We start from the raw sequence: 20,017 nt of genomic DNA on the forward strand, positions 1-20,017 counted from the left end.
AGAACTCTGCATAACCTGCTTGTAGCTCAGTTTTACTGCATTTACATCTCACATAACACTCCCCAACATTTTGCATCCCCTGTTGAGGACATGACTAAGAGCATACCTAATGGACAACATGGTAATATATTTCCTATACAACATAGTACAGGGGTGGCCAACCTGCAGCATAAGCACCACACAAAGCATGGACAGCAGGTCAGGGAGGGGACAGGCAGCAGTAGATATGGCAGAAGGCAGAGCAGGAGGTCAGGCAGGGAGCAGAGGGAAGGAAGTAGAAAGCAAACAGCCGATTACTTTCTGCTCCCAGCCCAGAGCAGCAGACTGGGCAGAGGAAGGGGACTGGAGCAGTATTCAGAGAAAGGGCTGGGCTAATTTCTAGCACACCTGACAAAAAGGTTGACTCCCACTGATACAGTACATCATATTTTATACCATACCTGTTTGGGAAATTCAATAACTTAGTTCAAGAGCAGACATGGCAGGCACCGAGTAGCCTTAAGACAAAAGTAGCTTCCAAGGAGCTTTCAACTAAGGTCTGCATATAGCATATATAAAATAATTAGCAGTAAAATTAAAAATAAGTATATATTAAAAATATACCTTAAGGTAGGTTTTACATAAATAGAACTGGTCTTACAGCATCATTTTCTTTAGAACACACAAGCTGAAGATTAACAGCTGTATGAATAATTGATTTTTCAGTCTTCCCAGTAAAATGGAAAAAAAAAATTAGTTTCAGCTCAGCCAAAACATTTCGTCTGAGCTGAAATATTATGTTTCATTTTCAGAGTTTTATCGTCTTTTTCTTGAAAATTAAATTTAAGCCAATTTAGTTTCAAAAGCATTGCTTCAAAGACAAAACAAAAAAGTCAAAATATCTTGTTTAGACTTTTCTGAAAGTTTGGTTTTTGTTTTTTTCCTGAAACTAGCCCCTGACTTTGAAAATATTTTTGAATTTGTGCCAATTAATCCAAAACTGACTTGTTCATCAGAAACATTTTGCCCTGCTCTACTGAAGTTTACAAACAGGCATCCAAGAGCACTGTGGCTAAGTACAGATAGTCAAAAAGCCTGAGGCTGAATCGATTCGGTCTTCACAGCTTAATCTAAAATGCGCAGAGTGAACCAATAAGCAAGTGAACAGACATTCAGTTTGATTCTGGAAATGCCACATGCCTGCAGTGGCCCAGGCCAGAAGCCAGGGGGCGCTAGAGTACACCTCCTTGCTCACCTGGAGCAGACAGCTTGGGCCGAGACTAGCCCACCCACCCTGCAAGGTGGGATTTGCAAATCATCCTAGGATGCTGGGGGACTGTGAGTTAACTTGAATCTGGAGAGGCTATGGGACAGAAGTTTAATAAACCGATTGAACCTAAATCAGTTAAGTCTGATGCTACATCCATCCAGGTTTGTCTTCAGCTGGTTTTGGCCATTATGAAAGCAGTTTATGTGTACTGAACTTCTGTTGAGTTACAGATTTGAACCGGTTTCCAATCACTTACCCCAGTTTATGTATCATTTCTGTCCCAGGCCTATGTATTCATGTCTAATGTATCAAGTCTCTCATTACGTCTTTACCTCGCTTCCTTTCTCCCTCCCCCTCCAGCCCCACCCGCACAACTCACCACTACATTACGCAGATGAGTAAACCTTGTACATACAACAGTTGCAGGCTTTGATGTCTAGATTATAAGATATTTGGTGCAAGGACCTACTCTTCCTTTCTGATTGGAAGGTATTGTGATTACCAGTGGCACTAAAGGAATTCTGGCGAAGTACAACTCCTGAACAGTACAGCTTCTCCATTCCCCAGACACAAAGGGCAAGAAAAAAAACAGAAGAGATTAGAAACATAACATCAGTAGAGAGGTTAAAAACTGAATTATTTTACATGGTGAATACAATGATGACTTTAGCCTGCTATTGCCCCTTTAAACCTCCTACATGTTTTATCTTGCCAGAAATAAGAAAATATTGTCTTCTTTTTGTGCCCCAGAACTCATGATTGCACGAAGATGAGAAGAAGCAACACCCAAATCTAAAAGCGGGTGTAATTTTTCTTCACCATCCGTGATGGAGAGACTATAATAATATCATCTGAATCGTCCGAGTGAGCCTCATCTACAGGTGGAGAGATGGTGGCCTGCAGCTGCTTCTGGGAGGACATGGCTAAAATAACCACAAAGAAAACAGGAGCATCAATAAACATTAACAAAAATAAGCCCTTGTGGGAAACATAATATCCTCCGGCCCATTAGGTTTCCAGAATTATCTACAGTAATGAAGAATTCTAATCCATAATTTTCTGTGCGTAACTTTTCCCTCCCTTCTTTTTTAATGCAAGAACATGGCAAGCGTTAAACCAATATACTGACCATGCTTGGTTTGTCTTATCATCATGAAGACTTCCCAAGTGGTTACACATGACAAAATAAAGCAATTTGGTACTGAAGCCTCCTTATATTGTAAAAACAGATATTTATTAGGAGGTCAGAAAAGGAAAAAAATCAACCCCAAACAAGATCGAGCTCAGTGGAAATGTCACAATGAAGTCTTTAGTCAGTCATGAAGGAAAGAATTGGAACCAAATGACTGAGAACAAAGGGAATTCACTCTCAAAACATAAGTTTCTTGAAGCAGTCTTTTTCTTTCATACGGCTATAATGTACCAAGCATTCTATTTGCATGAAACACCACCATGGTTAACACAAAAAAACTGTGACCAGTGTTTCTGCATTTTGATTTTTTTGACTGAATATGAAAGGTCCAATGATTAACATCTGCTTGGCATTTCTCTGTGTGTTTAGATATAAGTTGATAACTTGTGAATGCTACATCTGAACCATTCCAAAATTTCAGGAAATGTTCCAGGCATGAATGGGCAGGACCTGCTGGTTTTGATGAACATGTGCAGGTCCAGAGCCTCAGAGCCATTTCCCAACCTGAGATGGAGAAGGAAGTTATAAGTAGGGACCTACAGAAATCAGGGTGTCTACACCCCCGCCACCACCTGATTTCATGGTCTGAGTGAAGCGCCGGTCACCATTTTCATGGTGGAGCACAGCACCGCTCTCCCCCATGCCTCTGATTGACTGAGGGGCCCTGGAAGGTCTACTCTTCCCCATACATTGACAGATGGCCATCTGTTCATCTCTGGGGAGGGGTAGGCCTTCCAGGGCCAGATGGCCATCTGTCAATCTCCAGGGAGGGGCAGGACTTCTGGGGCCCTCTGACCAGCGGTGTGGGGGCCCGCTGTGCTCTGCCATGACAATCTCCCCAACTCTTCCTTCCCCCTATGCTTCAAGACACTAGGGCTTCCCACCATTTTCTGTTTGCAGCTCCCTCCCCCTGCCCCTTGGCCATTTTTGCACTTTTTCACAGGGGAGGGGCAGTCTAGCAATTTTGCAGTTTCCGTGAAAAATGAAAAATTGCAATTTCAGTAGGTCCCTAGTTATAAGATTTAATTCAATAATAATTTAATATGATTTCATAGACATTAGGGCTGGAAGGGACCTTGAAGATCATCAAGTCCAGCCCCCTGCTCCAGGTATCTTGCAATCTTCTTCCTGCTCCTCTGTGGAGAGCCCATGCTACTAAAAGCACCTATGAAGGCAGTAGCATAACTATGGAGGGGCCATGGGAGCTGGCCATGGCAGCACCATAATAAGCGTGTATCTGGGGGAGTGAGTGGAACAAGCTGGATAATATTGCCTTTCCTGGATAGTATTCCCCTCACCCCTTCCAGGCAGACTTGGAGTTTTATGTCCATTATATATGTAGTGGGGAAGTGAAGGAGAGGAGCCAGTGGATCATGGGGTTGCCGATGGTCTGGCTACAGGGCTGCTGCAGCTGGAGTGGAGCTGACGCTGCTACAGCAGCAGCAGCACCTTGAAAGATGCCTTTCCTTCCACCCACACGCCCATCCATCTGTCCATGCTGTACCACCCACCCTCGCAGTCTACAGTGGTAGGTATACCTTGCCTCCCTTCCCCTCTCTCCCCTCTGGTTGCTCAATAGGCATGCCTTTGTACAACAGCAATGAGTCTGGGTGGCTGTTGAGATGGAGTACTTTCTGAAGTGAACAGAGAATCAATCAGACTCTTTGCTGTTTTGTCTAATTTTTAATACACAAAATATTCTTTATATAGACATTACTTTGGGGAAAATGTTGTTTTATATTGCCTCATGCATCAAGTAATGTCTTACCTTGTGTTTCACTTGTGTTTTCCTCTGGCATGTTGACAGGCAGTTGGGAAGAATTACTTTAGAACTTGCAGCTGTGTTTCCCCCTTGAAAGAACTCTCACAATTTTGTGGACAGCTGTAAGCTTTTCTTGCTATGGGTTTCCTACAGCACTCCTTCTATAACAGTTCTGGGCACTCTACACAGCTCTACCAGTTCACCTCCATCCCTAACTGCTGTATCTTCTGCTATCCCTGGCCTGATCCTCTATCTAACACAGGAAATGGGCAATGCCACCATTTTTTTTAAGATCAAGCATTTAGTAGGTTCTAGGCTGACTCCCTTAAACGTATTTCACTTGTCATATGCTGAAAGCCAATAGGCTTCTGAATCTGGATTGCACAGACTGGTAGTAGCAGATATCCAAGGCTCCTTAAAACACTTCCATGTTTATAGCTTATCTCAAAATAATCCCAAAGGACAGCATAACTAAATGATGTCTTACAAAGCATATATCAACAGAACACGCACGGCTGATGACAAATCTAGAGGTCATCAAATGAAGTTCAGCCTTGGAAGATAGGAGGCAAAAGTCTCATTCAACTACTCAATGATTTAAAGCTCTCGAGCTCTAATGAAATACATTACATGAGAAGCCCACTGAGGTAACAGATACTTAGATCAGATAGGAGCTAGGAGTTATGGGGGCTGTAATTTTAGTAAATGGCAACTTCTACAAAATGAATTCAAATGTTTAACAAATGAATATAACCAAAACAGAATGCAAAGCAATCATACTCCCCTCCACCGAGGAGGCATTCGTGCTAGACCTGCTTTCCTTCCTTTATTAGTGTTATTTGTCTTCTGGGAGTGTTTGGTTACACTATCCATAAATGACCATGCCTAAGAGGAAATAGCTCGCAGAGGTATGTAGCCTGAAAGCTACATTTGTGAAGACTAATTCTTGTGCTTATGCTCTCTGTCTCTTCAGTAACAAGTTAAACAATCTCTCACCTTTTACTCAGTTTTGAATAATTTGCCACAACCTTGGGGATAATGAGAAAATGCTCTTTAACTCCTAGCCTCTTTCTTCCAATACTTACCAAAAGAGGGCTGACAGGAAGAAGCCTTGAGTTCCTGTGGTCTCTTCTCGGTCGCTTCTACAGCAGGTTCTTCTACAACTTCTTCGCTGGGCAGGTCACTGTCTTCAGCATCTGGAATAATGTAGCTTTCAGAAGCCTCAAGGCTGAAGAACAATAGTGCTCTGTGACAATTAATTACTGTTATCAGGGTTACCCGGCTAGCTGTACTGCATACCCCTCATGGTGTCTCATTTGACTTCATCCTAGCAGGTGCAGTACCTTGGGCCATCAGCTTTCCTGGGATCTAATTTCACAATAACCTGGGTTACAGCCCCACAAGCACTAACCAGAACTACCTCAGAAAGTCCAGTGGGGTTAGACCCTAGAAACATGACAACAGCTCATTAAAACAACTCAAAAACAAACTTCAACATAAAATGCTCTTTATTCTACCACTCAAAAGAGACTGCACATAGGAAGGAGGTATAAAATGGTTTCCTCATATCCACATATTCCCTTCGTAACCTTGCTCCCAAACTCCAAGCTTGGAGGAATGGACTACACTACTTCCTCCCTATCTCTGTGTGAGATTCCAGAGGCAGTCAGCTCTTTCACTGATACAACTTAGGCCAGCATCTCCCTCCTCACCCCAGTCATACTACAGACTGCTTCGCTAGGGGGAAGAGCTGGACTGGGAATTCTCGGGTCAGCTCATGGAGGCAGTAAAGTCAAGGGATGTGGCTGCCATGGGTGACCTAAACTACCCAGACATCTGCTGGGAGGAGCAGTCGGCCATGTCCAACCACTCATGTAGGTTCCCAGCTGGGATACAGGACCTCCACCTAACCCAGGAGGTGCGCAGTCCCACCAGGAGAAATGCCTTGCTGGACTTGGTCCTTGCCACGGGCAATGACCTGGTGAGGGCTCTGCAGGTACTCGACCACCTGGGCGACAGTGATCATCATCTGCTGGGATTTATTATCCAGAGCAGGGTGGTGAAAGCAAGCAGCAAGGCAGAGGCCCTCGACTTCAGGAGGGCCAACTTCTGTAAGCTGAGAGGTTAATAGGAGAGGCATTGGGGTCTTGGAGCTTCAATGAGATGGGAGTCCAAGACGGGTGGTTGTTCCTCAAGGAGATGATCCTCTGAGCTCAAAGGGAGTCAGTCCCAATGTGCACCAAGGGAGGCAGGAGGGCTAAGAAGCTCCCATGGCTCAGCAAAGGCATCCAGGGATGCCTGAAGGCAAAAAAGGTGTACAAACAGTGGAAGCAAGGGGCTATCACCAAGGAGTATTACACCTCCATTGCTGGGGACTGCTGGGAGGCTGCTAGGAAGGCCAAGGTGGAGATGGAGCTAGAGCTAGTGACCAGAATTAAGGATAATAAAAAGTCCTTTTTCAAATGCATAGAAAGTAAGAAGGCGGCACCAGGTAACGTGGGTCCCCTACAGGATAGGCTTGGCAATCTGGTGATTGCGGCAAATGAAAAAGCTGACCTCTTTAACAAATTCTTTGTCTCCATATTCCTGAACAGGGACCAGGACATCTCTCCCACTAGAACTGCGGATGGACCCAGGGGAGGCACCACCATGCCTAGGGTCAGAGACAACCTAGTTGGGGAATTTGGAGGGGATGGATGTGTTTAAATCAGTAGGTCCAGAAGCTGTTCACCTGAGAGTGCTGAGGGAATTGGCAGGGGTCATAGCAGGGCCCTTGGCATGGCTCTATGAGTGCTCATGGGGCACTGACTAGGTACCAGAGGATTGGAAAAGGGCCCATGTGCTCCCCATTTACAAAGGGAGAAGGGAGGACCCTGGCAGTTATAAGCCAGTCAGTCTTACCTTGGTCCTCTGAGAAAATTATCAAGAAGCACATCTGCAAGGGCCCAGCAGGGGAGGTAATGCTCAGGGGCAACCAACATGGGTTCATTGAGGGCAGGTCCTGCCTGACTAACCTGGTTTCTTTTTATGATCAGGTCACCAAGTTCCTGGATGAGGGTGTCGGGGTGGATGTCGTCTTCCTGGACTTTAAGAAGGCCTTTGACAGAGTTTCCCACCACGTTCTCTTAAAAAAACTAGGTAACTGTGGCATTGATGCCTACAGGCAGATGGGTGGCAAACTGGCTACATGGTTGCACCCAGAGGAGTGGTGGGGGACAGGTCATTTTCAACCTGGAGGGATGTGGGCAGTGGAGTCCCCCAGGGCTCGGTCCTGGAGCCTGTACTGTTCAACATCTTTATCAGCGATCTGGATGTGGGTGTGGAAAGCACGCTGTTCAAATTCGCTGATGACACCAAGTTGTGGGGCAAGGTGGGCATGCTGGAGGGGAGAGACAGAATCCAGCTAGATCTAGACAGGTTACAGAGGTGGGCGGATAAGAGTAGGATGCAGTTCAATGCAGACAGGTGCAAGGTGCTGCATCTAGGGAGAAGGAACCAGCAACACACCTATAGGCTGGGGAACTCCCTTCTTGTCAACACGGTGGTGGAAAGGGATCTTGGAGTCATTGTTGACTCCAGGATGAAAATGGACCGCCAATGCGAGGAAGCGGTCAGTAAGGCTAACTGCACCTTGTCATGCATCTACAGATGCATCACAAGCAGGTCCAGGGAGGTGATCCTTCCCTTCTGTGTGGCATTGGTCAGGCCGCAGTTGGAGTACTGCGTCCAGTTCTGGGTGCCACACTTCAAGAGGGATGTGGCTAGCACTGAGAGGGTGCAGAGGAGGGCCACTTGCATGGTCAAGGGGCTGCAGGGCAGGCCCTATGAAGACAGGCTGAAGGGCCTGATCCTATTGAGCCTCCACAAGAGAAGGCTGAGAGGGGATCTGGTGGTGGTTTACCAGCTCACCAGGGGGGACCAGTGAGAATTGGGGGAGGCTGTGTTCCCCCAGGCACCACCTGGGGTTACTAGGGAATGGCCACAGATTGTTAGAGAGAAGGTTCAGGCTGGACATCAGGAGACATTACTTACAGTTAGGGCTGCCAAGCTCTGGAATGGGCTCCCAAGGGAAGTGGTGCTCTCTCCTACCTTTGGGGTCTTGAAGAGGAGGCTGGACAGATATGTGGCTGGGGTGATATGACCCTGGCACCTGTTCCTGCCCAGGGCAGGGGGTCAGACCTGATGATCTGGTTAGGTCCCTTCTGACCCTAAACACTATGATACTGTGATGATACCCCCCTTCCTGCACATCAGACCCATGAGTGTAAAACATTCCAGTGTGGATGTAATCTAACAACCTCTGTTATTTTCTTTGACGTTGCATATCTGAGGCTATTGTATCTGTGTCATTGTTCTACCTTTCCTGCTCCATTCTTTAACACTCCCTTTACTGCCTTCTCTGATGTAACTTTGTATTCAGGCAGGTAGCAATGCACAATTGCACAAGGAAATGAACTCATGCAGAATGCTCATAAAAGATAATACATTCTCCCAGTTTGTCATGATTTGTATTATAATAGCAGTACTTAACCAGATTGTCTGGCACTAAAGTTTGTTTTATTGCCATAGTTTCTGTTGTTTTTTCAACAGTTCCCAAGTACATTATCTTAGTCATCTGTCTCATTGGGGATACACCTTTACTAGAAGATGGGATATATCTCTTTAAGAAACTAAGCAAGAGAAGTGAAAATCCCAACTTCTTTATGGCTTAAAGGCTAAAATCCAGTGGAAAGTATCATATTACTGCTGGGGGAAAATAGGCAGGAAGCAGAGAAGACACACTTGGAAACAGCCATACCCTTGACACTAGCTGTAGGGGATGATATCTGGTTGACAATGACAGGACTCCACCACTTCCTGGTGTCACCAATCTTTCACCAAATCAAAAGTAAATGTTTGTGTATAAAACTGTCTGCGCACCACTTATAGCCCACATGCTTATGGGGGTAGGGAGAAATGAGATTACCATGAAGCGCCAAGGTGAAGGCTGAAGGGGAAGGGGAAGGCTTCCTGAGTGCTGGTGAGACTGGTTTCTTCTCCCTCATGTAAATAACAGGGTCTGGTTTTTCACTTGCTGCACTGGAGGCAGAGAGCCTGCAAAAGACACTTTGCATTAGCAGGAGGCACAGAACAGGGACTGCTACTCTGCCTGCAGAGATGGAGGCAGCAAACCTGAGAAAGGTAGTGGGAGATGCTATTAGCCAGAGGAGATTTTGCAGGTAGGCTCTACATCAAAGCCATCACCTTGTTTCATTGCAATGATGGACCATGCGGAGGATATGGGCCTGTTCTATATTAATAATATATATGATATATAATTGTTAGATTGCTGCAAGAGATTTTTTCTACGTGGATGTGAACCTTGAAGGGGCTATCAGGAAAAACATGCAGGAATAAAGACTAGAAAATGAGATGCTTCCTGGGCAAACACTTGAGATCAAAAGTGTAAGTCTGGCAACAGGCAAGAAGTCACTTTCAGAAGACAAAGAAGGGGGTGTCAGTTGTTACAAACTGTTCAAAGAAAGAGGCTGAAACAGAGGGAGACCCTATGAAGAGAGTTTGAAAAAGCTGTGCTACCTGGTTAGCATCAGGAGGATGGTAAGCTAGAGAGACCTACCTGTGGACAGCTTTTAAGAGTAAACAGCCCTGTTTTTTTCAAAAAGATCTACAGTAACTGTCTGTATACCACCAGCCACAGCACTCAGCAGACACGTAATGAAGCCAAGTCATTACACAGTGTACTAGCCATGACTACTTAAGCAGAGATGACTGCTCAAGTAGTCAGTAACCCACGTTCTTGTGTAAGCTTGGGAGGTTCATGACTCCAGCCCAAGAGAAGCCCACAGCTGTGGAAGTGCACCCCAAAAGACCTAAAGAAGGGACATGAGGCAGCTCCCCCTACAGTCTTCACAGCCAGTATCCAAAGCTTTTGAAGCCGTAAATGATGGAAAGAGAGAAAGCGTTTTCCAACACAGTATCAGAAACTAGCTAAGCCGGGTGTTCTGGGTGATGGAAGTCACTGAGCTGCAGTAAGATTGTTCTGCTGTTCCCTGTCTCCCTCCTTTCCCCATAACTGTAAGCTAAGCTCTGTTTTTTTATTTAGTGTATGATGATACAGTGATGACAGAGCAGAGAGAAACATATTCACAATTTCACATCCAAATTTTGCAGTCAGCTGCAGGTGTGGCATTATTAAGATACAACAGAATTACACTAAATGCACAAAGAGAACATTCAGAGTTGATGTGATTCAAAGTTTGCCATGTCCTATCCTGATTTGGTTTAGAGAAGACAGAAGATGTCTAGGGAGATTAAAGCCACCTGGGTCTAATTGTAGGATTTGTAATAATAATTTCTGTATTAGAAGTGGAATTGAACCACTCTTGTGTCCAGGCATCTTGGATGTTAAATAAGTCTTGCTCAAGTTGAAATGCTGTTCTCCAAGCAGGATATCTAGGAAGTGGGTTTAAGAGATTTTCATGTACAGGCAGCTGTAGGTTATTTTTTTATTTTTGTCAATAATTTAGTTAAGGGTCTTTATACTGGCACTTTAGACATCCCTACCTAACCCAGTGCAGTAGAACCATGTTTGACAGTTACTTTTTCCCAAATATGACTATTCTGTGTGTTTACTTTTCCCATCACAAAAAGATAACAGACAACAAGAATATATGAGAAGAATATTGTGGCATGCAGGACTCCTGCAGAGATGCAAAAATGGGGCATTTTTGTTGCAAGCTTCTCCTATGCATTTCACTTGTGAATACACTGTTCGTGCTTTACATATGTAATACCTGAAGCAGATGTTTTTGCTAACTTGAAGCTTCTGATAACATGTTATTTAGAAATGTCTCAGGTCATAAAAACGAGTTCTAGTATTCTCTTGTGAAAACACCTTTGCCTGACTTACCTCTCCTCAAGCCGTCTTTGACGTGCTAAGTGCGCCCTGAAAACTGACTGAATGAATGTCACAATCTCCTCTTCCTCCCTGCAGTCAGAAGGTAAACTCAAAGAGCTGGACCCATGAGACACGCTGGAGCTCTACAGTGCAATCAGATAAAAAGAAAATTGGGCTTTTTACAAATTCCTTGCAAACTTAGCAAACCTTTGACATTTCTGCTCTTGATTGTGCATGCAGTATCACCTAGCAGCGAGCAGACTCCCATCTTTTGGGGCAAAGCCTGTGAGCTTTTGCCAGATTTCTGTTGCTACTGATCTTATGATAATGGGATCATCCTACAGGTCTTAAAGAACAAACTTTGATGTGCCCGTATTTATGGTAGATAAAGGGTAGGCAGCTGAAAGGAAAGTTAATTTATTCCAGCACTGTTGTGGGCAGGACTTTCTCTCAAGCCAAGAGAGGTAAGGCAGTTCCACTCAGCTGGACCAGTTTACTGAGCTAAAACATTATAATGAGGAGCCATATGGAGGAGCATATTCATATCACGCTGCCTGCATCTAGATGATGTTCAAGAAACTAGTGATTTGCAGCAACTAAACTTTTAATCAGTAGGGATGTCTTTTCATATTCAGAGCCAGGCATTTTGGGCCAAGTGTGATGTGACTTACAAGAAACACTGCAAATCTTCAGCAGAGCATGCTGTATACAAGATCCTTTGCTCTTTCCAAGCCAGCCATCATTTCCAGCATCTTGTTTTCAGATTGCAATGATTAATGTTGGCCTACTGCTAAAATGACTTCATGAATACTTGGGCGTGAGGGCAGCTTTCCAGAAAAGTTAAACCTCACAATACAACTGCTTCAGATAAAGGGAAAAAAAGAAAAAAGAGACTCAGACAGAGATTGAAGTTTACTGCCCAAGGAAGCTATGGTTTTCTTTGGAAGGAGGACTATATACCTGAGAAGGTAAAAAGGAGAGCAGGGGAATAGGTTTGACATCCTTCTGGGATGCAAGTGTCTGCAGGCCAGAGCACTTAAAAAAAAAAGACAAAAAATCCACTGGGTGAGTTAAGGAACTAAACCTGGAAGCCTAGCTCTTTGCACTGTAAACTCTATAAATAACAGAAAAGTAAAGTCATACAGCAGCCAGGTCCCTGCTTGCCCCAAAGTTACCTTGTTTCCAAGGCCATTTGTGGTGTGAAATTTTCTACTGAGTGTCCTGCTCAGTAACAGTTTCTGCCGAGCTAAATGTCCCCTGAAAGCTGCCTGAAGCACAACAGTCGCCTAGCAGGAAAAGAGATGAATGGATGTTAACTCCCCGGAAAGATGGCAGCTACATATTAAAGCACAGTCCCAAGGGAAGAAGCATTGTGGGAGAAAGAACTATTTTCCCCATGCCATGACAAGTATTTGATGCACATGCACTTTCATTTAATCAAGAGGCACCCCCAACCACTTCACATTTACTCTTCTGAAATCCAGAAGGTTCCCAACCCATAAATGATGGAAGAACCCCCGAGATGCAATACTCCACAGAAAATTTAATCAGGCAATCTACACATGATGGAGCCTGTCAAATGCAATTAAATTCTAGCTGCCAACATTAGCCCATATTTCACAGATACAGCTATGCACTCATGTTCCCATCTTAGATCCCATCTACCCAGCAGGCTTTGCTACTTAATAATATCATCAGAAACCAAATGAAGTCTGGCAGACATTCTGGTGATTCTGTCAAACAAAATTCTTTCCTCTCTGCTAAGGGTTTTATTTCTGAACTTGTTCTAAATAAAAAAAAATGCACCAAGAAGGTAGACTGACACATTTAGATCATGATTCTGCTAGAATTACACCTTCTGATTATTACCCGCTTAAGGTCATTTTTAAGTTTATTTTTATGCATCCAGTACACTATTACATTCTACTATCAGAAAAATAACAGACTCATACAATCCAGGATTTTATCACAATTAGGACTGGTCAAATAGTTTCCATCAGAAATGGATGGGGGATTTTTTTAACAAAGCACTAGGTTTTCAACTACATAATGTTTTCTGAGAGTCCCTTTTCACCAGAATATATACAGTTCTTGTAAAAAAAAACCCTAAGTGCTTGAAAAATAATTTTATTAGTCTACTTGCCTCAGTTCCTCAGTGGAATTGTAGTTGTTTCCTCCTACCCCTGTATCCCTGTCGAGCTTGGCTCCCTCTCACATGCTGTACCAGGGCCAAGTAATCTCCTGATGCAACTGCCTCCCCTCAAAATGAAGGGAGTTTGTGGAGTATCACGTAACCAGTGAGTACACAGAAAAAATGAGAGCGTAATACCCACAAACTAAAATTCCCCATGAAGCAGCTTTCCCAAAATCAAAACATTTTGCTTTTCAATTTTTCTTCCAGAAGTCAAAGTTTTTCATAGGCACACCAATTCTCTGATTAGCTGATTACAATGCACATGTGCAAAAGAAAGAAAATATGGAAAATTAAAAGCCTCCCTTACCTGCATGGGGATATAGAGCACTGGCAACAGCCAGTATAAATTCTATAACCTGGAGGCATTTGCTTTGATCTCAGAAGAATGCCATCTCCCAACAGCCTAGCTTGTCCATTGAGTGAGAGAGCTGCTCCTCTACAATGGAGGGGCTTTCAGAGGAGTTTGCAAAGTAGTCTGTAGCCTTCCCTATAGTTCTTCCACACCTCCAACTTCAAGTTCTCCTGCCAAGCCTATATGCACTCCCAGTGCAGATTTCACTGAGCAGGTAAGGCTTCAGTTCTGCACTGAACCACATAAACATACCTTATACCCACAGACAGTAACACTGGACCTTAACAAGGCTTTGTACAGGCACAAAAGTACATTTACATGGATGCTAATGTAGGGTTGGGCCTAGATTCAAAACTGTTTTCACCGTAATCTTCCTTAGAGGGGTACTTTAGGAGCTTAATGAAAAATATAATGCCAATGGAGACATCATTTCCATCAAGCAACAGGCAAATGTTGTTCAATGGGAACTGTTGCTCCATGTGACCTGCTTCACATTCTTCTACCTAGAGGGGAAAATAGTGCACTGGGAACTTGCTCTGCCAGACTGGCCAACAAAGGGCCAGAGACCTGAGGGAAAGGGCTGTCATCCCTCTGTCACCACTTCAGCTTTGTTGCTAAAGAGAAATGAGCTGAAATGAGCAGTCCTCTCAGCCAGTCAGCAGCACAGGGCAGGGGTGGCAGCCACCTTGGGCTGCCCTTCATGAAGGCAGCCCTTCTCTCCCTGCCTAGTGGGCTGTGCAGGCAGACTGCAGCACCCAGAGAATTGCTGGCTCCCTCTGGGGAGCCAGAATTTTATTTTCAGTACGTTTTCTTCTCCCCCTGCCTCCAGATTTTGTGGGCAATGACAGATCTGTGATTTCTGTGAAATCACGATTTTGGCAGGTCCCTATTTATTACTCTGTTAACATATTAATTGTACTTTAAATGTAAAGTCTGGTCGTAGTTTCATTGGAAGATGCAAATACACTTCTTAACAAGGACCGTTTCCATTTTGAGTTTCTATCTCTTTTTGTTCTTTCTTCAGGCACGGCTCTTTATAGGAAGACTGTAAGAATTATTTTATTTTCCTACCATGGGAAAAGCCTCTATTTCATACCAATTTTCTGAAAACATTAACCTTACAGCAAAGGAAAAAAATATAGAAAATTTGAGACCAAAAGATGAAAGTTTAATAAAGTTACGAACTAAAAATAGGATGCCAGAATGTAAATCATTACACAACCCTAACTCATGCTATAGCAATCTTCATTACTTTAGCTAGAAAATTCTCTCTCCTAATAAAATGGCCCTAAAAATCGCAAAACACTTGGTTCTACTTCAATACAAATTAAGCCTGATTTTATGACAAAAATAAAATAACAATGAACTCACCTCATCCAAGGCAATTTCTTCTTTCTGAAAAGGGAAAACATCTAATTACAATCACAAGTATTTGTGATATTTCTTAAATAAAAGATATCTACAAAAAGTCTCTCTCCTTTTTTTAAATATAAGCACTAAAAAAGCAACCCAACAATTTCAGAAAACTGCTCCTGAGTTTTTTAAAGTGGCAGTTGTCTTTTTGGTGCTCGCTTTTTGTTTAGCTGGACAGAGATTATTATATTTCTCTATATGTTATCTTAGATATGATATACCTACAGATGCAGTGTTTATTTTGTTTGCTCGTAAAAACAAAGTTATTATTTTATTTTGTTCTTTTGCACGAGCTGGGTGAAGTTTAGACCAAGGAATATTCAGAGTTGCTTAAAGAGCTGCTATGATGATTTAAGTGTGACAAAGTCAACTCTGTCAACCATAATGTGTTACAAACATCACATACCTATGGTATTGTCTGGCATGAACCTGGTGTGGACATACCATTTACTATAGCAAGTTACTGCTCTCAGAAATTCTCTGTCATGGAAAAGAGTCCCAGCATTGTTTTATGAAAGCTGTGGTTCTGCTATGTAAAGGACATCTTAACTTCTACTTCTCACCCTCTAAGGCACTTGTATCCAAGTCATGTATATAAATACCATATTTTCACATATGCAACATGTCTTGGAATAAGACATGCACCTTGTTTTTCAAAGGATAATGAAGAAAAAAAATCTTCTTTGTAGTAACTAACTGAGTAGCAGCAGCTAGGGAGCCAAGCCAGCTCACTACTACCCTGTGGATTGCGTAGTGGCAGAAACTGTGGTTACTGTATTTCTTCATATATAATGCACACTCCAATTGTAAGCAGCTGTTTTTTGAAAAAAGGCATGGGTTGTATGCAAATTTTTATTTAAAAGTTGATGTAGATTTTTAAATAACTACATTCTTGTACTTGGCACCGCTCTATATTAGCCTTGGCAGATGCATGCATCTTCAATCCTTAATTCAGTTAAGCCATGCTTGCTCCCAGCAAAATGTGTATTTTCTATGAGAAAGCCAGCAAAGGTTCCAGATAAGAGTGACCCTGGAGGGGGAAGGGACAGGGGCTAAGGGGAAGAAAGTCAGACATTTAATATAAGCTAAAATCAGAGCTCAACAGTAGGTTACTCTATACCCCAAAACAAGGGTGAGGTAGGAGGATATAAGGAATTCCTCTGTCCAGTTAGGCAACTTTCACCTTCTTTCTGTACATCTTCCACTGTCTCTGGATGAGTTTGGCTGATTGCTCCTTTCTCTGGCTGTCTTTATCCACAAGAAAGGAGGCAGATAAAGGCTGCAAGGGTGAAACACTTACATTTAGTGTACAAGTAAGGTGGGATTGCTAGTCACTGATATATGATTTTTTTTGGACAGGTTATAAAAATGGGTCACAAGTGACCGGATAAAGAGAAGTCAACAAAGATAATCACTACTTTGCAGGAAGGAATTGGAGAACGGAGAAGAAAATCTGAATTTTGAAATATTTCTATCTTTAATGTATTCAGTGCATCATACGGGCATTTTTCAGAGTGCAAACCACTCCTCAATCTGTACTAATTGTGAAGTGAATGTGGAATTAGAAAGCTTTTAATTTAGATCTCCAAAGAACTATTATTCTACGTATTTCTAAGGCAACCAATCCCATAGTGTTGACTACCTTCATATTGAAAAGTGACATATTGCAATACTACAGACTAAGAATTAATGTCAAGAGACCGGATTTCACTGCCCTGTCACAGGTAAAACTCACATTACTTTCCACTGGGAATCTTCCAAGTGTAAAGGCTTGCAGAATTGGTCCCACCTTAATTTGTTTAAGCTTACTGATAAGCTGGCAATCATGCGACACTGACAGAAAAGGAGGCCTGTGCACATGATCACAATTCTGTTTCTCTGCCACAAACAAATAAGCTAATTGGAAACAAAGGACAAGTAAAGACAAACGCCAACAGTCTCTATCCTGGTTACTACTTCCTGTTCTTAAAGCAGAATTATGTACACTGTCTCAGGCAAAATAACCCAGTTGGGTCCATAGCATATGAACTCTTTCATCCTCTATATAAATTCAGCCTTAATTTTTATATCTATTGCATGCAACTATATACTGTGAAAATATTGAAAGATTTCTTTCTGGCTGTAAATTTAGGAACACAATCCTTGGCTGAGGCACAAACATTGGAGAAAGACCTCACTAGGGAAGTAATCCAAGAAGCTATTAAAAATCTACTACCAGGCAAAACGCCTAGACCAGACAGCCTGCCTGTACATTTTCATAGAAGCTACCCAAGAGAGATTAGTCAACCATTATTAGTCATGTTCAACTATGCCCACCAAATTTACTTATTTGCAGACTCCCTTAACTTGGCCATGCTAGTTCCATTTAAAAAAACTCAATAAAGACCCACTGTTGCAGTTCACATAAACCGACTACATAAAGACATCAAACCCCTTGCCAAATAGCTAGCAATGCAATTATACAGCAAAAGAGAAAGCAGGCACTATTATAACCCATGGTTTTTATTGGGAAGGACCACCTCCTTCAGTTTAGAAATAATTAAACACAGCCTGTCAATATTTAATGGTTGTGAAAATCCAACAGTGTAGTCACAAAATCAATTTCTTTACCTCACTCCCACCAGCAAACAAAAAACTGTAAGTGGAACACTGAAAATCCGATCTAATTCGCTCTCCTACCATACAATTTACACGGACAAAAAATATTTATTTTATGCGAGACCTGAGAAGAGTCCTTTCCAAAAGACCTATTTATATTCTTAAAAAAAAAAAAAAAAGTTATGTACATGTAAGTTGACAATTGGATCACATTTTACTCGAAACTACAATTTAATTATTAAAATTAGGAACACAGGGATTATTAAAAATAATAATAATTCCTATGTGAAAGAGCTGTACACCTCCTTGGAGGCCAACATCAGCTCCAAAAAATAGACAGCTTGAAACCCTCTGGGTCAAGTTGCAGGGGAGACATGGCGAGAGAGACCTAACTGTAGGTGTATACTACAGACCACCAAACCAGGGGGAGGAACTCGATCTGGAGTTCACCTGAGAATTGACCGAGGTCACATGTGCATGTGCCCAGCGTTCCCTCTAAGCTGTGTGGCATGCATGGCTGTGCAGGTGTGTTCATGCCACACTGCCAGGTGCACTTGCGCAGCCATGCATGTCGCGCAGCTTAGAGGGAATGCTGCACATGACACGGTCATCATGGGCTATTCTAATTATCCAGACATCTCCTGGGAGGAACACTCAGCCAAGTTGGATCGGTCGCAATCATTCCTGACCTGTGTCAAGGAGCTCTTCCTGACTCAGGAGGTGCATGGGCCAACCAGAGGTGACACTCTGCTAGATCTGGTCCTGGCCAAAGAAGACAACCTCATGACTGACTTAAATATAGACAGAAGTCTGTGCAACAGCGGCTATGAAACCATCATGTTTACTGTTCAGGGTAAGGCAGACAAATTGGATAACAGGATTGAAGTGTTGGACTTCAAAAATGCAAATTTCAACAAGCTTAGGTCACTAGTAGGGCAAGTGCTGAGGGACTAGGGACCAAAGGTGAAAGGTGTGCACAAACAGTGATTGTTCCTTAAGGACACGATCCCTGAAACACAAAAGAAGTCCATTGCCATGTGGAGAAAAGGTAGCAGAAGGGCTGGGAAGCCCTTTTGGCTAAACAGGGAGATCACGGTCCTCTTAAGAAAGAAGAAAGAGGCTTATAAACAATGGAAGTTTGGTGCAGGCTCCAAGGAGGACTATTCCATGATGGCTCGCATTTGCAGGGAATAGATAAGACAGACATAAGCAGCAACTGAACTTAGATTAGCAACAGGAATCAAGGACAACAAGAAGTCCATCTTTAGGTACACAGGGAACAGGAGGAACACAAATGGAATGTGGGGCCATTGCTCAACAACTCAGGAGAGCTTGTTACCATTACCCAGGAGAAAGCTGAACTCCTGAATGACTACTTCGCCTTGGTCTTTCACTGGACCAAGGGAAAAACCATGTCAGGTAGAGTATGAGTACAGTAGGAATAACTGCATTCCTACTATTGCTATAGAATTGGCATATGGCCACTTAAAAAAATTAGATGTATACAAGTCAGCAGAACCAGATGATCTTCATCCAACAGTGCTGAAGAAGCTGGCCGAAGTCATTGCAGAACCCCTGATGAAACCGTTCCACAACTCATGGCACTTTGGAGAAGTCCCTGAGGACTGGAAGAGGGCCAGTGTTGTGCCCATTCACAAGGACAGGAGGGAGAACCCGGGTAATTATAGGCCAACCAGCCTACCTTCCACCCTAGGGAAAATCCTAGAAAAGTTCAGAGTCTATCTGTGATAAGCTTGCAGTCTGGATGACAGCCAGCATGGCTTCAATGTAGGCAGGTCTTGCCTTCCCAACCTCATCTCTTTCTATGACCAGGTAACTCACCACCTGGACACAAGACAGCAGATTGACATTCTACACCATGACTTCCAAAAGGCCTTTGGATCTAGTATCCCATGATGTCCTCACAAGAAAATTGGAGGATTGTGAGACAGTCAGGTGGGTGAGAAACTGGCTGCAGGATAGGATCCAGAGTGTCACAGTGAACAGATCCGTGTCATTCTGGCGAGAAGTGAGCAGCAGTGTCCCACAGGGGTCAGTGCTTGGCCCAGTACTTTTCAATGTCTTTATTAATGATTTGGAAGTGGGGGTGGAGAGCTCACTGGCCAAGTTCACAGATGACACCAAGTTATGGGGGAGCGTGGTCATGCTTGAAGATAGGCTACAGATACAGGTAGACATAGACAGGCTGGCAAATGGGGCGGATCGGAACCTGATGAAGTTCAATGTCGAGAAACGTAAAGTACTCCACCTCGGGATGAGCAACCCCCTACACATCTACAGGCTTGGCTGCACCTAACTGGATAGCACCAGGAATGAAAAGGACCTGGGGGTAATAATA

General features: G+C 43.2%; 1 protein-coding gene across 1 annotated transcript in view; it reads right to left on the bottom strand.

Annotated features, from left to right (window-relative positions):
- Positions 1–1,428: 1,428 nt before the first annotated feature.
- The window catches only part of IQCE (IQ motif containing E), a 39,650-nt gene continuing 21,061 nt past the window's right edge, over positions 1,429–20,017 (bottom strand). The window contains exons 17-23 of the mRNA XM_019512970.1: positions 16,244–16,339; positions 15,019–15,042; positions 12,277–12,387; positions 11,114–11,244; positions 9,170–9,297; positions 5,289–5,399; positions 1,429–2,172 (exon numbers count right to left, since the gene is read on the bottom strand). Coding sequence (XP_019368515.1) covers positions 2,042–2,172; positions 5,289–5,399; positions 9,170–9,297; positions 11,114–11,244; positions 12,277–12,387; positions 15,019–15,042; positions 16,244–16,339 — 732 coding nt within the window. The 3' untranslated portion in view covers positions 1,429–2,041. The remainder of the gene's footprint in view (positions 2,173–5,288; positions 5,400–9,169; positions 9,298–11,113; positions 11,245–12,276; positions 12,388–15,018; positions 15,043–16,243; positions 16,340–20,017) is intronic.

The sequence above is a fragment of the Gavialis gangeticus genome, unplaced genomic scaffold, assembly GCF_001723915.1.
Source record: "Gavialis gangeticus isolate Ggan-Ray unplaced genomic scaffold, GavGan_comp1, whole genome shotgun sequence".
NCBI lineage: Eukaryota > Metazoa > Chordata > Crocodylia > Gavialidae > Gavialis > Gavialis gangeticus.